Below are 13,089 nucleotides of genomic sequence, written 5' to 3'. Positions count from 1 at the left end.
AAACCATGGATTTGTTATTGTGCATTTTGGCTACCCATGAATTCCCGAAGATCTCTTAACAAGATGGAGTCTTCCTAGAGCTCTATACTTTTTCTTTATACTGTATTACCATTTGTCCTCTTTCAGATTTTATCCATTTTACATTTTGTTATATGCGGTTTTTTGTTGCTTTTTAGTTATTTAACATTATATAATGTTTGCTTTCTCAGAAAGAATAGTGGTTAGAAGCAGGTACTGATTGTTAAGACTGCCAGAGCATCTAATATATACAGGTACTCAAGGATTCTTACATATCAACTAAGAATTATGCTAGTATCTGTTATTTAATAGTCATCTGACAATATGCTAAGTGCTTTAAATATATGATCTCTAATCCTTTCCTTGATCCTTTGAGGGGAATAAGTATCATTATACCTAGTATACAGAAAAGGAAACTGAAATTCTATCTGCTTAATTAACTTGTTTGATTCCACATAGCTAAGTTGAGAGACTAGATCTGTCAGGATTCCAAAATGCTTTGCTCTTCCTGCCATTACCCCAGGAATTCCAAAGCCACTAGTTTTGGCAACTATATATCAGTAATGCTTTTTAAATAAAAACTTTACAATGCACTTAGTGGGCAGTGACCACATCCTTTTTGTATGGTTATGCTCTCTTCAAGTTTCTAGACACCCTTCATTTTTTATGTGATTTTTAAAGCCTATATGTGAACCTAACATTTTTCTCTCTACATTTCAGTTTGATCCATTAACGATTGAAAGTAAAAAAGTAGCAACTGTGGTGTTAATGCTTAATTCCCCAGAAGAAGAAATTTTGGCTAAAGCATGTGAAGCCATTTATAGATTTGCCTTAAAAGGTTTGTTTTTTTCAGTTTATTTTTCTATTTCATTAGTTTCTTAAAATATTTACTACATAAAAAAAATATTTACTACATAATGGGCACTTTCTCCTTAGTTTTTAATTCACTTCTTGTCAGATAAATTCTTTCAGACAACCAGAATATCATTTAATGCATTACCTGAAAGTAATATATCTCCCTAAGTGACTATCTTAATCTTAAGGAGTAATTTAGTCACTGCATAGAATAGTCATGTTGAAGGTTTTATTGTAGTTTAAAAAATTGTAAGTCACAGGAGCTGAAAGAGCTCCCAGTGGTTAAAGCTGGAACAATTTGAGCAACAAAATAAAGTAGCATTGGATTATGACCCAAAATATAAATATTTATGAGCCTATGCTGATATAAATAAATAATTGAATAAGTAAATAAATGTGGGAGAAAATACAAATCTCCTGTGCAGAAGAATTCCAATAATTTATGTGCTCTGCCCTCAAGGAAGCAAAATATAACTTTTCACTCTTTAGATATTGACTTTGCATAGTGACTTCTTTTCAAAGATTATAATATGGAAATGGGGGGGCAGTTAGTTTTATGGTAGAGGAACCTGACAAACACTACCTCAGTCAAGTGATCAAAATCAGCATTAAAGTGATAGGTCATGTTGGTAATATGTCAACTTGACATGATATAATGAAAATGGAACTTCTGTTATTTTTCCCCAAAACTTATAACCCTGGAATCAGACAAGTTCCAAGTCAGGGAGAGTCTACAAATACCTAATCAGTACTCCTCAAAACTCCTTGCAGCAATCAAACACAAGAGAAGTCTGAGAAACTCTCGTAAGAAAGAGGAACTGAGGATATATGGTGACTAAATATCATAGGGAACCCTGCATAGGATCCTGGAACAGAGAAGGAACATTAGGCTAAAAGCAAGGAACTCTGAATAAACATGGACTTTAATTAACAATAACATATCAGTATTGGTTTATTAATTATAACACATATACCTACTAATGTTAAATGTTAATAAAGGGAAAATGGGTATGGGATATGTGGTAACTGTACTATCCTTGCAATTTTTCTGTAAAACTAAAACTGTTGTAAAAAATAAAGTTTATTAAACACTGTACATGTTACAGGTTAGATTCTATTGCAAGGTTTATTCACAGAGGATTTATAAACATAAATGACAACTTTAGGTCATTCAAGTGGTGATGAAATTAGACTTTTATTATACTGTGTAACACTTTAATTGAGAATACTTGAAGAGTTTAGTGTAATTGGGTATTAGCAAAACCTTTAAACTAAGAAGGAAGCAATTTGATTTTTAAAGAAATGATACTTTAAACATTGTTTTGGTATTTGTATGAGAGAACAACAAATCATTTAAGTAGCAAATGGTGGAATACTCACCTTGCTATGTCACTGTAGTCATCATTCGGAATCCAGATAAAAACCAGAACCATTGCTTCTGGCAGGTATGGTTCATGAGTAATTGTGTAGAATTCTGGGCCCAAGTTCAGGAAGACATTGGATCATGCAGTTATGGCAACATGAGTCTCACTCAACCATACAGAGTCATCAAATGCTGACCCCTTTTATATGACATGAGGTAAAGAAATAGCAAGGCATGTATTTTATGTTAAATCAATACAGAAATTATTGTAAATCTGTTGTTTTATACTAACAATATTTTCTGACTATTTTTTAAAAGGTAAACGATGGGACATTATCTTTTGGCCATAATGGAGTGAGGGGTCAAGTTTACCTTCTTGATTGAAACAACAAAGAAAACCAAAATATATGAAATAACAGTTGGCAAAACACCAAATGTTAGGCAATGAAGGACAATGACCATTGAGAGATAGAAAACGAAGGAAATAAACTCTATGATTACCCCAGCTTATTGATTTCAGAGAATTTCCAGGCCACATCACAGGAAGGGGTAACCTATACAGAACCTGGTAAACTCTGAGAGACAAAGCCAGCAAGAGTTTTCAGGACAGTAATAGGGAGGAAAGAGTTGCACAGAAAGAAAACTCAGGAGATTGATAAATGGTTTGACTCAGGTGTTCAGCTGAGTACTGATCAGGATGGACATCTATGGGAACTACTTGAAGTTAGACAAAGCACCTAAGAGGATCAGAGTTAACAGTGCCTGTTAACAGAGGCACAAGTAGTGCCTGTTTCCATCAGCCCAACTGAATCTTCAGGAAACCCTCAAGATTCATGGAGAATTGTATAGAATACACAGAAAAGTCTTGCTCCAATAGTTAGAAAGAATTAGCGCTAGATCAACCTCTGCTCTAGTACTACCTAATAAATATTTAAAAAGCAAGACCTAACGTAAACAAATTGTTTCCAGATATTTGTGTCCCAAAACAAATTTGAAGAATGCAAAAATACCCATTTACCAACTAGGTAAAATTCACAATGTCTGGCATCCAATAAAAATTATCAGACATAAAAAGAAGCAGGAAGATACAACCCATAATGAGGATATAAATCATCAGTAAATAGAAACTACACAATGTATGTATAATGGAGTCTTTGAAAAAGAAGAGAGAGGGACAGAAAAAGTATTAGAAGAAATAATGGTTCTGAATTCCCCCAATTTGATGAAAACTCTAAGCTTCCAGATCCAGAAGCTCATAAAAACCCAAGCACAATGAATATGAAGACAATTACACCAAGGTACAACAAAATCAAATTGCTTAAAAAGAGTGATAAAGACAAAATATTAAAAGCAGCTAGAGAAAAAGCACATTACATTCAGAGGAACAAAAATAAGGATGACAATAGATTTACCATCACAAATGATGCAAGCAAGAAGTCAGTGGAGTAACAGGTTTAAAGTACTGAAAAAAACAAAACAAAACTTTAAACCTAGAATTTTATTCCCAGCAAAAATATCTTTCAAAAAATGTAAATGAAATAATGTCTCTTTCAGACACTCAAAAGCTGAAGTAGTTTCTTGCAAGCAGACCCACGCTACTAATTATACTAAAGTAGGTCCTTCAGGAAGAAGGAAAATGACACCAGATGGAAATGTGGATCTACACAAAATAATAAAGATAGAACACTAGAAATGGTAACACATAAAGATTTTTCTCATCATTTAAATCACTTAAAAATCAAGCTGGTTATTTTAAACAAAAATAATCATATACTGTAAAGAAACACTTGTAAAAGTAGGATATATGACAACAATAAAATGAAGGTAGAAAGGGGAAAAATGAAAGTATACTATTTTAAGGTTCTTGCACTATATGAGAAGTAGTATATCACCACTTGAAAGTAGACTATGATAGGGATGTATGCTACAGACTCTAATACAACCACTAAAATAACAGGGTAGTGTCAAATAAGTAAAAAAAAAGGAAATGAAATTATAAAAATAATATTCAATTCATACAAAGAAGAGATGAAGAAAAAGAAAACAAAAAATAATGAGACACACAAAAAACAAATAACAAGATGGTAGATTTAAACCTAATGATATCAATAATCAAACTAAATGTAAGTGGTCTGAGTACTTCAATTAACAGGGAGATGGTGTTATATTCATTAAAATGCAAGACCAAACTACATACTGCCTCCAAGAAATGCACTTAGAATATAATGATGCAAATAACTTGAAAGTAAAAGGATAAAAAATGATATCCTATATTAGCACTAATCAAAAGAAAACTGAAGTGCCTCTATTAATATCAGAAGAATAAAAGAGCAGTATCAGATAAAAAAAACCCTCATTTTATAATAATAAAAGAGTCAATTAAGAAGCTATGAAAAATAAAAGATGAAAAGAGAGAGGGAGGCAAACCATAAGAGACTCTTAACTATAGGGAACAAACAGGGTTGCTGCAGGGGATGTGTGTGGGGGGATGCGGTAATTGAGTGATGGGCATTAAGGAGGGCACTTGATGTAGTGAGTACTGGGTGTTGTATGCAACTGATTAATCACTAAATTCTACCCCTGAAAAAAAATAAATAAGTTCTACCCCTGAAACTAATATTACAGTATGTAACTAAATTGAATTTAAATAAAAGAAAAAAAGAAGCTATGAAAAAACAGTCATGTAGTTAATGTCAAGACTTCAAAGAACATAAAATTAAAAATATAGGGAGAAATAAACATCCACAAATATAGCTGAGGATTTTTATAACCTTCTATTAATAAATGAAAGAACAAATGGATGGCAAATCTATAAGGATATAAAATATTTGAATAGCAGTATAAATGAATTTAACCTAATTAATATTTATAGAACACTCTAAGCAGAGTCACATTCTTTTCAAATACCCACACAGGATATTTATCAAAATAGGTGATATTCTGAGCCATACACAAACCTTAATAAATTTAAAAGAATTCCAATCATATAAAATATACGTCATACCACAATAGAATCATAAGTTAAAAATCAACACAAAAGACTTTGGACAATCATTAGGAAGTAAACTACACACTTTTAAATCATCTGTCAGTGAAAGAATTCAAAAGGAAAATGCAAATTGAAAATGAAAACATAGCATATAAAATTTGTGGGATGCTACTAAAAAAGTATTTGGGTTAGCCAAAAGATTTTTAGATATGACACTAACACATAATCCGCAAGAGGACAATTCATTGGATTTTATCAAATTTATCCTAAACACACACCTCACCAAAAAAGATACAGAGATGGCAAATAAGTTATGCGAAAAGAATGTTATCAGGAAATTGCAAATTAAAGCAATAATGAAATACCCCTACACACCTATTAGAACTGCGAAATTTCTAAATAGTGACAACATAAAATGCTGTGAAAGATGTGGAGCAACAGGAACTCTCATTCATTGCTAGTGGGGATCCAAAACAGTACAAGTACTTTAGAAGATGATTTGGTAGTCTCTTAGAAAGCTAAACGTAATCTTATGCATTTCTCAGAACCCATAGAATTGTATAACATGTATAGTGAACCGAATGTAGATTATCAACTCTAGTTAATAGTAGTGTATCATTATTGGTTCATCAATTGTAACAAATGTACTACACTAATGCATGATATTGATAGTAAGAGAAATGGGGGAGGGGAGGGAGACAGAGTATATGAGAACTCTGTATTTTTTGTTCCTTTAAAAAATTTTTTTGAAGATTTTATTTGTTTATTTAACAGAGAGAGCACAAGTAGGGGAAATGGCAGAGGGAGAGGGAGAGGGAGAAGCAGACTTCCTGCTGAGCAGGGAGCCTAATGCAGGACTCTGTTCTAGAACCCCAAGATCATGACCAAAGGCAGATGCTTAACCAACTGAGCCATCCAGATGTCCATTTTGTTCATTTTTTTTAAAAAATGTATTCATTTAAGAGAGAGCAAGCATGAGCAGAGGCAGGGAGAAGGGCAGAGGGAGAGGAAAAGAGAGTGTTCTCAAGCAGACACCCATTGAGCTGGTAGCCCAACACAGAGCTCAATGCTAGCACCCTGAGATCATGACATGAGATGAAATCCAGAGTTAGCTGCTTAACCAAATGAGCTACCCAGACACCCTTGTTCATTTTTTTAATAAACCTAAAACTACTAAAAAAAAAAAGTCTACTAACTTTTTTAAAAGGTATGCTATATAGACCACAAGAAAATTTTGTAAATCATATATCTGATAAAGGATTTGGGTCCAAAATATATAAAGAACTCTCAAAACTCAATAATAAACTAAATTTAAAAATACATATGAACAAGAGATTTGAATAGACACTTCACCATAGAAATAAATGAATGGCAAAAAGGTACCTTTTGCTCAGCATCATTAGTTGTGAGGGAAATGCAAATTAAAACCATGATGAGATACCCTCCAGGATTACTATCATCAGAAAGATGGACAGAAGTGTTGGCTAGGATGAGGAGAAATTAGAACCTTCATACATTGCTGATGAGGATGTAAAATGGTGCATTCACTTGAACAGTTTGGCAGTTTCTTGAAGTCAAATGTGCACCACCCATAGATCCAGCCAAATTGTGGTATATCCGTATAATGTAATAGTATGTAACAATAAATAGGATGAACTATGATATATGCTACAACATGAATTAATCTCAAAATAATTAGAGTGAGAAAAACCAGGCAATAACGAATTCATACTGCATGATTATATAAAGTTCTGGGACATATGCAAAATAATGTGTACTAACAGGAGGAAGAGATCACAAAGTGTCAAGAGGGCACTTTTGGGAGTATTAGATATATTCTTCATCTTAATGGTGGGGTTTGATTTCACAGGTTAAAACTTACCAAATGGGGGATCCCTGGGTTGCGCAGCGGTTTGGCGCCTGCCTTTGGCCCAGGGTGCGATCCCGGAGACCCGGGATCGAATCCCACATCGGGCTCCCGGTGCATGGAGCCTGCTTCTCCCTCTGCCTGTGTCTCTGCCTCTCTCTCTCTGTAACTATCATAAATAAATGAAAATTAAAAAAAAAATATTGAAAAAATAATAATAAAACTTACCAAATGGAAAAAAAAAAACCTTACCAAATGGTTCTCTTTAAATATATACAGTATTGTATGTCAATGATCTCATTAAAGCTGTTATAGAATAAAAATAGATGTTAAAGATGACACATGTTGTTAATTTTGCAAGTACTCTTCTTCTGGTCATAAAATTATATATAGCATATTTAAAAACAGTAAGAAGCAATATGTTTTAATGAAGAAATAATTCAAGTTCTGTAAGACTCAGAAAGAAAATTTAAAGACAAACTTAATTTTTATAACAATCTGATATATAAAATATTTTTATTTAAGCATAAGTATCTTAAAATTTATCTTAAATTAAGATGCATTTGACAAAATATTTTCATCTAAGAAATTAAGCTTTAAATTTCCATAAAATGCAAATATTGGAAGATTTGAAAAGAAGTGTCCAAGAGTCAACAATGCATATTTCAACATGTTTTTATCAGGCGACAAATTTAACCTATTTAAATATAGGGCAATTCCATGGGCTATAGGAAGTATCATCTGTGTCTTATCAGAATATGGACCTATAACTTAAAATATAAAATACTGTAATTTTATGAGAAAACTGAGGCAAGGAAAATTAAAATAACTTTATTATATTCTCAAATTAATCTTGAAAGCAAAATCTGTATTTTTGTAGACTTCCTATGAAATTAAAAAGCTGAAATTAATCAGGACCTAAACATTGTTCCTGACTTTGTAGAATGATATCCCACTTATCAAGGTAATGGATAAACTGCTTCTGCAGCTAAGCCAGACTCTGGTTCCGGGGCTTCTTGCCACAGCTAAGGAGTTCCCAGTGACCCTGGCGGCTCCCTTCTGTGTGTGCACCCCCATGACAGCTGCAGGCACATCTTGCAGGACAAAATAGAAGCTGTGACACCGTTGTGTGAAAAATGAGCACCCTGAACTCACTCCCCCATCCCACTTTAACTCAAAATGGGACTGTGTATGTTAATTAAGTCTTATGATTAATTATGCCAATACATGACTGACACTATGCTAGGCACTGAGGATATGAGAGAATAGAACAAAAAGGTGTCCATTCTCAGGGAAAATTAAGTTAGAATGGAACAGGCAAACCAAGCAAGGAGATGGCTAAGTGGTATGAGGAGTAGACTACAGAAAGATAAGAAAGGCCTGGATGTAGTGATGACATTAGATAAGGTGGTCAGGGGAGACCCCTCTGAGAGGTGCAGTACTGCATGAGCTAAGAACAATGACAAGAGGAAGCCAGCTTTGCCAGTATCAGGAGACAGAGAACAGCAAATGTTCAGGCTACCTGTGCTCTAAAGTTCATTCTGACAGAAATATACATGGAAGCAAAGAGAATGTGAAAGGCAAATGGTGAATAAGAAATTAAAATGACACAAGGAAGAGTTTTGATGAGATTGATGATATCCATGCCTGATTTTATTTTACCTATGATATCAGGTGAAGAAAATAAAGCTACCCTCCTTGAACTTGGAGCTGTGGAACCCTTAACTAAACTGCTCACCCATGAAGATAAAATTGTAAGAAGAAATGCTACTATGATACTTGGAATCCTAGCTTCTAATAGTAGGTTAACAAATTTTTAAAATAATCTAATTCATGTCATACGTTATCTTTTTTAAAAAATTTAATGGATTTGTTTGAATTTTATTTGAACTGACTTGAATGGTAACAAAAAGTCAAATATGCATGATACAACAGATGAATGATTTCATATTTTAAGAGTTTTTTTTAAAAAAGATTTATTCATTTATTTTAGAGAGAGAGCACAAGTGGGGGAGCGGGGAGGGGTAGAAGGAGACTGAGAGAGAGAGACAGAGAGAGAGAGAGAGAGAGAGGAGAGAGAGGCAAAGAAGCAGACTACCTCCTGAGTGCAGAGTCAGATGTGGGACTTGATCCCAAGATCCTGAAATCATGACCTGAGCCAAAACCAAGAGCCAGAATTATTTAACCAACTGAGCCACCCAGGCGCCCCGAGAGATATTTTTAAAATATAAAAACATGTGCAAATATACCTGTGCAAAAACTATCAAAATTGGTGATGTAGTATGTTCCAGTCTAACAAGTTGTCTTTTAAAATTAAAATTGTTTTTTTTCCTTGAGTTAGTATAATGTAATTTGTCTGTCTATATGTAAGTTACCCTTCATATGTATGACATAGTGAAAGGAGCCCAGTGTAAAGAATCTTGATACATTTGTTTTTTTTTTTTGAAACTGTAAAATATATTTTGCCAAAAATAATTTTAGACATGTATTTCTTTTTTAAATCAGACGCATTACTTGGTTGAATATTTTCATATATTTAATATGGTGGAATAATAGTATAAGTTAAAACATGCTATTATGTCTGTTAGAATATCAGTTTGACCAAAACCATGCCAGAAAAGGCAATCCCTGATGAATGAACGGGATGTATTTTCCATTTGAAAGTCATTTTCATATTATAATGGTAGGTTTTGGAGTCAGCCAACAAAAGCCTTCTAATTTTATAATAAAAAATGACATCCTTGGTAGAGACTGGATTCTAACATGAAACTCAGGCAGCTAGGAATAAACGTGTCTCTTTCATGGCATGTGGCTAAAATGATCATATTTCTCTCCCTCTCACCAGTCTCAGAAAAAAAAAAAAAAAAAAAAAGCAAAAAGCACAGTTTCCTCCCTCTTCTTCCTGCTCCTCCTACCTCACTTTCCTAAAAAATGTGTGAGACAGGACTGGGGTGGGGATGGGCTCCTTATTCTGTGGTGTCCAGCGGGGACTGTGACATTAGTCAGAGACAGGAAGATGGGAAGGGGAAGGAGAGTTTTCCCTGGCATCTGTGTCATTTCAACCTCAGCTGCAGAGTCTGCACGGGCGGCACCTGCCATGTTGGGGGGCAGATGGGGCTCCATCCGGGCTGTAGTGGAAGAGGTTCCAGAAGCAACTGCACGAGCTCTAATGGTGGCTGTTGAGTAAGGCGAGGGCTCTAGGAGTATTTCTGGGGATGGCTGCAGGAGGAGGACAGTTAATAGGGAGAGGATGTTGCACCAACCCAGATTAGGAAAACACCTACACAGCATTTGCAGTGTGCCAGGCACTGTTCTATATGCTATTTGTCTATTCAGTCATTTAATGAGGTGGGTGCTATTATCGTTCCTTTTACATACAAGACAACTGAGATACAGAGCAGCTAAATTAGGAAGTCATCATCTGTACTGTGGAATCTTCATAAATTTATCTCAGGGGCTACCTGTGTACTAATTCTGCCATAATGAATGAGCCATGTGAATATATTTATAACCTAAAAAGGGAAAATTAAAAATTTTCTTATGTTATATTCTGTTTACACACCACAGAATTTGAGAACCAGTGGTACTTTGTGACATGTCTTGTGCAATTCCTCGTTTTAAAAATAGGAATGAGCTCTGAAGGGATTAGGTTCCTGGCGCAATCATGCAGGTGGTTAATAGAAGAGATGAGATCAGAGCTAGAATTAGAACTGTACTCTCTGGCTCATAGTGTAGTAGTAGGCTTTCTATCCATCTGATCTTCTCCAATCCTTGACATTAGTGCCCACGCTAAGTCAGGTTCTCCTTCTAAATGGTTCTGAGGGACGAATGCAGCTCACTTGGAAAGGAGAGTTATAATTGTCTGTTTATACTTAGATCTTAGATCTTCTAATGTCTAGATTTCTACTTTTTTCCTGTTTACTTCTGTTCTTAATTTCTATTACTCACTTTATTTAGTATTTCCATCTTCCAATATGTGAGGAGTTTATAACCTATGAAGCCCTCCAAATTATTTACAAGATTTTCTGGAGCAGGGTTTATATATTGCATTTCATGAGTTTCCAAAGGAGTCTGTGATCCCAAAATATTGAGAATTAACTAATGTTTGACTGTTAAACGTGGTGGCTTTCAGACCTGTCGAGCCACACTCTGCTGCAGGCTGGGTGGCCGGGCTGCGACCAGTGCTCGACCAGTGCAGTCTGCAGTCACGAAGCATAGCATTGGAAAGAGTTTTGCTGAATAGCAGTTTCCAGTGAGTGGCTGGGTCTTACATATGATCAATGAACCTTCAAGAGCTTTCTTTTGGTTCCATGAATTGGGTAGAAAAAGTCAAACCATTATTGGAATGAACTCATTTTCTATTTGAACTATCTGATGACCTGCACGAACACATGACGTCCTCAATAGCTTTTGGAGTTCCTTTTCTGTCAATACAGCCAATACATTAATAGCTATTGCTTCACTTTGCGTACATGACATGGAATAAAATATGAGCAACTAGTCATTTGCTCTAAATCACAAAGCATGTTTCCAGACAAATATATAAGTAAATGCACCTCTGCTGCTGCATGGTTAAATCATCTTTGAGCTGTCTTAAAATAACTGATTTTTTTTAGAAATTTGTGTTGTCACATGGCTTTCATGTCTTCAGTGATATCACTATGTTCCTAGTGAATGAACCAATAGAATGTTCCAACAGAATGCCAGGTGCTAAAAAGGATTGCTATGAGATGAAAAAAATCTTACTTTTTCTTCCTTTTCTTTTTTTCTAAAGTGATTGAGTTATGTACCTATGCCAAGCCTGGGTCATTCAAGACCGGCATTTAAATTGCTTTGTTAAGCTTTCTTATCAAAATGGAGCTACTTTCTCCTTTTACCTGCCAGTTTGTATTTAGTTTGATGAGGTCATATAACAGAGACTCACTTAATGAAGTCAGCTAAAGAGAGAATTCATTGTGATCTTAAAGCTCAGACTTTACATTACTTACAGCAGTCTGAAGAGCTTGCCATCTTAAGAAAAGATTGATGTAAAAGAGTGTACAAAGTCAAAAATAAATTAGATGGTCAATATTATGCAACTGAAAATTGTACATTTTTAGCTAGAACACGTTTATGTGGATCAATCACGAGTCAGAGTTTCTATTCAGCCACCATACATGAGAGGGTTCTCTGTTGAGAGAGAAGGGGACAGAGAGCAATATTGTTTTTTAAAGTGATGAAAATTGCAGCTTATCCATTATTTTTGCTGATTCACCCTCAAGAAAAGAAAGATGGGGGGGGGAGCAATTTGGTGTCAAAGAGCAGAATAACAAATTGATCAGCTCTGCTGCTGATTCATAAGAGCTGTCAGTGAATCTGAACCGTCCACCGAGCCAAGAGAAAATGGTATAGTGGAGAGATCTACTAGGTTTGTTATTGAACAGATTTGGCTGAATTCATAGGGAGAAGGAAATTCCGTGGCACAGGGAATCCTCTAACAAGAACATTTGACTTGCTAGGACAGACCAAGAGGTGGTGTTACATACAGATGCCACACCGGTGTGGCATCTGTATGTAACAGGAGGCTGGACTCCTCAGAATAAGAAGAGAATAGAGGCACGCTCTTCAAGAGGGTGCACGTCTGTGTAGTTCACCAGGACACCTAGAAGGCTCTGAGTATTATGCCTTAACTTGGTTAATTCCCTGTCAAGGTAATAATTTTTTTTTTTTGAATGAGTGTTGACTAGAAAGTAACGTCCTCCATTTTGGGACACCACACTTTCCAGAAGCTCTACTGTTCTTTTGTATTTCAAGCTTATTCACATACATATAGCTAGCTGTGAATCTGCGGGCCCTCTTTTTTAGCCATTTTGAACAGAAACAGATTGCAGAAGTTTTGATGGGTTGAAGAACATCTACATCCCTGAATCCCACAGGAGAAGGTGTCCAATAAAAGTCAAGTATGCCCAGTGGTTAGTGAGAAAAAATTCATCCAGAGACCATCTGCCTTAGCTGCTG

The 13,089-nt window shown here is 35.2% G+C and overlaps 1 protein-coding gene across 20 annotated transcripts in view; it reads left to right on the top strand.

Annotated features, from left to right (window-relative positions):
- Nucleotides 1-13,089, top strand: part of ARMC3 (armadillo repeat containing 3) — a 101,616-nt gene that overhangs the window by 17,772 nt on the left and 70,755 nt on the right. For 12 of the 20 annotated variants that reach the window (XR_012030820.1, XM_072825391.1, XM_072825377.1 and 9 more), the window contains 2 exons: nt 739-856; nt 8,767-8,892. The exons of 1 other annotated variant lie outside the window; for it this stretch is intronic. Coding sequence is in view for 18 of the 19 variants with exons in the window: in XM_072825391.1 (XP_072681492.1) it covers nt 739-856; nt 8,767-8,892 (244 nt within the window). In the remaining variant the exon portion in view is untranslated. Of the gene's footprint in view, nt 1-209; nt 273-738; nt 857-8,766; nt 8,893-13,089 lie in introns of all 20 variants that reach the window. 7 more of the 20 variants (XM_072825387.1, XM_072825383.1, XM_072825382.1 and 4 more) reach the window with 4 other exon arrangements.

The sequence above is a fragment of the Canis lupus genome, chromosome 5 (assembly GCF_048164855.1).
Source record: "Canis lupus baileyi chromosome 5, mCanLup2.hap1, whole genome shotgun sequence".
NCBI lineage: Eukaryota > Metazoa > Chordata > Mammalia > Carnivora > Canidae > Canis > Canis lupus.
This window is presented reverse-complemented; position numbering and strand designations above follow the sequence as displayed.